We start from the raw sequence: 6,000 nt of genomic DNA on the forward strand, positions 1-6,000 counted from the left end.
TGAGGGGGCATGCTGACTCTCTCTTTGCCCAGCAGATGGCAGCATTATCAAAGTCAAAGCAACGATAAGAGCAGCTGAGGGTGTTTGAAAGGCCCACTTTCAATGTGCAGAGTGAGGTGTGTGTTCACTGCTGCAGGTCTAGAGGAGGGTGCTGCTGCTTCATGGGCACATTTGCTCACATTATCAGGAAATTGCACCTTTATTGTGTACCTTTGTGGTACAGAACATTTTCTTCCCTGCAGGAAATCGGCTGCCTTTTAACAGGAGCCATTTGTAAACCTGCCTTTTCTTTTTTTTTCGACCCTTCAGTTGGATGAAGGGTCCCAGCACTTATTCAGTCATCTGGGACGTTGAGTGCTCCACACCCGAGTGTCTCTGCACTCACCCGGCTGACAGAGCAGTGAAGACGGACGGCCTCAAAACATCTTTGTCACTCTGCTTTAAATCTCCATCTCCACCTGTTGAACCTGTGTGAATGCTCCACATATAAACACATGTAAACCACTTTGTTCCGCGGCTCTGGATGAATCCCTTTAGACAACCTCATGGTCCAGTATAGCCATGTGATATTTGGAGACCCTGGAGCTACAAATGTCATGCCAACAGCTCATCAAATAAATGAAAATGACCCACTTTGTTTCATGGACTTATGTCTTCACGTGTTCCGAGACACTTTGATCTGACAAATCTTCTGAGAGAGGACTAACTTTAGTGGGAGGATTACGGTTTTACTTCTCTCTTGCTGGCAGCATGGTGGGACAGTCGAATCAGAGGTATGCTAACTTTAACTAATTTAGTATCATTTATATTGATTTTATACACTATCAGTAGTTTACATCCAAAAATATTAAATAAGAGAGTTCAATATTTTTAAGAATTAGGATATTTGGGATTAGGATGTCCAAATTATACATATACAATTTATCTTGATACGATACTGACTGGTTGTGGTGTAAAAAAACAAAATGTTTTTAAGATGGTGGTTAAGCTTTTAGCATGGATAACCATGATATTGGCACCAAAATTGATTTATTCATCTTTTTTTCTTTTTTTTTTTTTACAGTGTACATTATACAAAAATATAGAGTACCAAAAGTTCACAGTGTCCAAAAGGCAGTGTTAAGTCAAATTCACATCATATTATAATAGCACAGATGTATTTTGGGAGCACAACAAATCAATTTTCGGGATCCGTTGACGAAGGTCTTTAAATACAAAACACAACCTTTTCCTGTCACAGCACAGGGTGACAATTTAAAAATGAATATCCCCATTGTCCAGGCCAAATACATACAAACATATTTGTACAGTTTACACACACACACACATGTACTGTATGCTCATGTAAGTGAGTCAGCGCATGCAGTCACTTAATCGCAAGCACCCAGAGGTGGACACACATCATCAGGGCTGTTTGTTTCATGCTACATAACACTGCAGATGGTGAGAAACACCCAGTTCTTGGTATTTACAATTTAGGAACTCAAGATATGCAATATACATTTTACAGCACGGAGTAACTTAAATATTAGCAATCCTGTACTGAGTAATGAGCCGACTACTCTGGGCTGTTTGTTTTTAGCAGTGAAACTTGTAGAAATGTTATATTTTGTCTGTAATTTCTGAATAATTCCCAAGATGTTTGGAGCATTTCAGTCAAATGTATTGACAGTCAAGCATATTTAACATATACGGAGAACAACGATGCTGATAATAAAGAAAAAAAGTGATTTTAAATTGATTTACTTTGGATTTCCCTGTTATTTCTACCACATTACATTGTTTCTTCCAGGATACTTCTTGGAAATCATTCTGAAATGACTGACCCCTAAATAAGCATTGCAGAATTTGTCACGCATAATGCCTTCATAATCCACAGAAATGTGAAAAACACATCTATACAAGCACCAGTAACGTTACCTCGTACAGGCAGCCGTTCACTCACATTCACATCTATGAGCAACTATAACTAGTTCACCTAGCCTGCATGTTTTTGGACTGTGAGAGCCACATAATGTGTTTACACATTATTATTTGTATTCAGAAATGTAAGAAAAAAACATTGTTATAATCCAACATGCTTCTTAATTGGAAAAAAAACGTGTTATTTAGCATTTTGGCAGCCACTTCAGTAAACTATAAAAAAAAAACAATATGCAGACTTGAAACCTGCTTGAGCGAGTTCATCCATCACATCGCTGAGTTACCTTTGTGTTGCACGGCTCTGCAGCTGGGAACGCTGTGGCTGATTTATGGTGAGCGGCTCTGAAAATAGCCATGTAATATTTTTTGGTGATTTATGAAACAATAACCTTAATGTAATAACATCCAGGAAATATGAGCGTGACTGCCAAAACAAACATGCCCCATATGTTTACAATATGAAATAATTATACACTCAGTGAAATCTGTGAACACACCTCAAATAATTCATAAAATCTGCTGAGAGAAAAGTTTGTATCACAGATATCAGTCTTAACTGATGTCAACCCCACACTTATGTGTCCAGTAAAATATTTTACAGTATTAGAGAGTCCGCTGAACCCACCTGCTGAGAATGAGGGAAAGGATAATCCCCAAAACGTTAACCAGCGGATGAGTCTCTTCTCAAGTCCAGACACGTGCATTGTCCAAGAAGTCTACTGCACCTGAAGGCCTGGATACCTGGGTCCTACCCTGCTCTCACAAACAGAGCACCTCAGGGTGGTTGAAGTAAGAGGAAGGGGGGCCACCTGCACTGGAGGTGCTGGTTGTAGAGGCGAGCGTGCAACTCAAGCATGAAAAACTACATATACTGTATGATGCTAAGTTGAAGGTTCTGGAAAGAGTTCTTTAAAGAATGTAATTTTTAGTTCCTGTCGGCACTGAAACCGAAATGATCTGCATGCACAAGTGTAATTCAGGTGAACCGAGCCTTCGAGATCTCGTTTAACTGGAACAACAAGGTAATCTATCAACATCTTGGTGCATCTTTTGAATGAGGAAACACTTTGTGGTGGGTGTTTGGGTGAGTGAAGAGGACTGGTTGGGTTTTTTTTTAGAGCCTGACCTCCTCTCAGCTGTGCATGTAGGTCCTGCAGGGGGAGTCTGGATGGAAGTCGTACTTGCCCAGGCCCGGAGGGTAGTAGGTGGTGGTGAACATGTTGCTGGAGGGCAGCGGGGAGGGGAAGTGGTTGCACGTCTCCTCGTTGACGTGGAGATTGTTCTTGTTTAGCGTCTGTAGAAAGGAGACATATAGAAAGTCAGAAAAGGGATCATCTTTCTCTGAAACTCTTTTCTTTAAAAGGTGACAGTACCTAGAGTATAGGTGTATAACGGTACAATTGAGCCAGCCCACCTTAAACTCCATGGGGATGTACTTCTCATTCTTTGGCGTGGCGTTGCCCTGCTTGTTGTAGGTGAGGTGGTTGGGTGTGCTGGGGTGGATGACAGCTGACTCTGCTGACGGTCGGTTCAGTTGGTGGCAGTAGGTGTAGGCCAGTGCCGACAGCAGAGCTGCTACAAAGAAACTGGCTGAGCCCACAGCTACTAACTGGAACAAAGTAAAGGCTGGGAACAGAAGGGAAGAGAGCAAAGAGAGATGATGAGACAAATACCAATCCTTCCTTTAGAGTTGTACATTTCTTGTGTACAGTGGGAGTGGAAATTGGTGTTTTTAGGAGGGGGTAGACATTGTTATTCTTCTGGGGACCATGAATATCCTGAGCAAATGTCTTGTAGTTTTCAGAGGTGTCAAGTCGAGGGAAAGTTTGGCCGGATGGTGGCTCCAGACAAAAGTACCATCCAACCACAGTCCGGCCAATAAATGATAAGATGTCTTGCCTTGGACTAAAGTCTAGGAAAGACACTCTACTGATTGTCATCGCAGCCAGTGAGGCAGGAAAGGAGGAACCTCAATCATACTGGGACTTGATGTCACTATCTGGCTTCTATCTAACCTCCCCAATCTTTGCTCAATCCCATGTCGCACTGGGAAAAACCCTCAAACAAATGTCAATATGCTACCAACTGTGTGGTCCACACCAGGTGGAGACCAAAAAGCCAATAACTTTGTAACTTTCAACATGTAGTTATTATTATCACAGAAAATCACTTGTTTCCACTCACTTCCACAGCTCTGGTCCTCTTGTCCGGGTAAGATAACTGCAGAGAGACCGACAAACAGAAATGAAATCAGAGAGACGGAAAAAAACCCCACATCAATTTAGTGAAGTAAAATAACTACAGCTCCGAAAGATGAAACAATAAAAAGACAAAAGCTTCGCTGTTCTCGAGGAAGGCAGGATGCTGCCACCTCCGTTAATTCATCTTTTTTCATTTCTACACAGAGTGAACAAGTCAGCACTTACTGTGTCTGATTCAACTTTTTGTATCTGGATTTTTCCAGCTTATATCAGCAACGGTCTGCAGCAATTTACTACACGCAGCCAATTTGTTCCAGCAATTTGTTCACTAAAGCATGTGCATACCTGGCACCTCATGAGGCTGGCAAGGCCGGGACTGGGTGATGTTACCCTGGCAGAGACTGGCCTCAGCCTCCTGGTCCTCATCGCAGCGACGGGTGCGATGCTGCAGACCCTCCTCATCACAGCCCCCCCACTCCGTCCATTCACCCCAATCTGAGAGGGCAGAAACAAAGAAAGCTTGAGATTTAAAAAAGAGAAACTCTAACAAGAACGATAGTTGGTTTTCTGTCAATTTGTGTTCACAATAAAGCTTTTTTCTCATGCACATCATGTACAATAAACAAAGCCTAAATTGAACACCATAACTGGGTGTTTTGGGATCTGTCTTTGCATCCTTATCTCCTAGTTGTATTCCCTGTGTCGGTGTGCAGGTTGAGAAATGTTGGCCACAGTGCTTTGGTCATCATCAGTCAACAGCCAGTCACAGTTCAGCCTCCTTGTGTGCCCACAGGGCTTCCTTTGTTTATTGAACAAAAGCTCAGAATAGACGAGAGGTTGATTACACCAATTTGTTTTCCATCTCTTTTTTTTTCGAAAGACAAAAGGATATCGATGACAAAATTTGAGGCAATTTCATTAACTTTCATCCAATGCATGCTGGGAAAGGCTACAACAACCTCGACCCAAATATTGATTCCCCACTTGCTGTATGGAGGACATTTCCCATCAGTGTCTATACAAACCACATTATTCAATCCAGGCAGGTAGGCTCAATCAAGGGAGGGAATTTATGGTTTGAAGATTATGATAAATGTTTTTGTCGTACTTTAAAAATGCAAAACAGCGGAAAAAGGAAGCTGCTTTTACATATAATCCATGATGTGGCTTTAAATATGCTGACTCACTTTCACAGGCATGTGTGTTACAGAGCGCCTCTTCAGTGTGCAGGCCGAGACAGATGTCTCCTCCACTGGCAGGTGGTGGGTTGCTGCACGTCCGAGTCCGCTGGTAGTGTCCGCCGCCACAGCTGGACGAGCACTGGGACCAGGAGGACCAGCAGGACCAGGCCCCGCTCACTGGAACACACCCGCATAATAAACTTTATTGAACGTTTCCTGCTATTGTAACTACACTGGCCAGCCAGAGAGCTCCCTGTCACCTGGGCACGGTTGAGTGTTGCAGTCCTGATACTCCACCGGGGATCCTACGCAGGTGCTGGGGTTCGTCCTGCCCTCTGCGGTCGAGCAGCTACGCTTCCGGGTTCGGAAGCCTCTGGAGCACTGCTGAGAACAGCTGGACCACGTTTCCCACAATCCCCAGCGCACACCTTGGGGCTGGGACACAGTTCGCCCACTAGTCTTCACCAAGTCATCAACCAGAGCTAAATACACAGAAACAGGAATTTACTTAGAATTAGAATCAAAATCCCTCCATTTTAAACCTCTGATTTGATCTTTTTATTGCCTCACTCAGGAAACAGACAGCCTGTTATGAAACATGAATTAGTGAGGTGTAATCTAGGCCACGTTATAAAAAAATTAGCTAGCCACACACACACACACACACACACACACACACACACACACACACACAC

General features: G+C 43.0%; 1 protein-coding gene across 3 annotated transcripts in view; it reads right to left on the bottom strand.

Annotated features, from left to right (window-relative positions):
• Nucleotides 1-1,190: 1,190 nt before the first annotated feature.
• The window catches only part of LOC116385893 (semaphorin-5B-like), a 33,669-nt gene continuing 28,859 nt past the window's right edge, over nucleotides 1,191-6,000 (bottom strand). For all 3 annotated transcript variants that reach the window (XM_031851632.1, XM_031851630.1, XM_031851633.1), the window contains 6 exons: nucleotides 5,566-5,787; nucleotides 5,312-5,482; nucleotides 4,470-4,619; nucleotides 4,108-4,143; nucleotides 3,338-3,549; nucleotides 1,191-3,217 (listed from right to left, as the gene is read on the bottom strand). In XM_031851632.1, the coding sequence (XP_031707492.1) occupies nucleotides 3,056-3,217; nucleotides 3,338-3,549; nucleotides 4,108-4,143; nucleotides 4,470-4,619; nucleotides 5,312-5,482; nucleotides 5,566-5,787 (953 nt within the window). In that variant the 3' untranslated portion in view covers nucleotides 1,191-3,055. The remainder of the gene's footprint in view (nucleotides 3,218-3,337; nucleotides 3,550-4,107; nucleotides 4,144-4,469; nucleotides 4,620-5,311; nucleotides 5,483-5,565; nucleotides 5,788-6,000) is intronic.

This window comes from Anarrhichthys ocellatus, unplaced genomic scaffold (genome assembly GCF_004355925.1).
Source record: "Anarrhichthys ocellatus isolate YVR2014 unplaced genomic scaffold, GSC_Weel_1.0 scaffold12, whole genome shotgun sequence".
Classification (NCBI taxonomy): Eukaryota; Metazoa; Chordata; class Actinopteri; order Perciformes; family Anarhichadidae; genus Anarrhichthys; species Anarrhichthys ocellatus.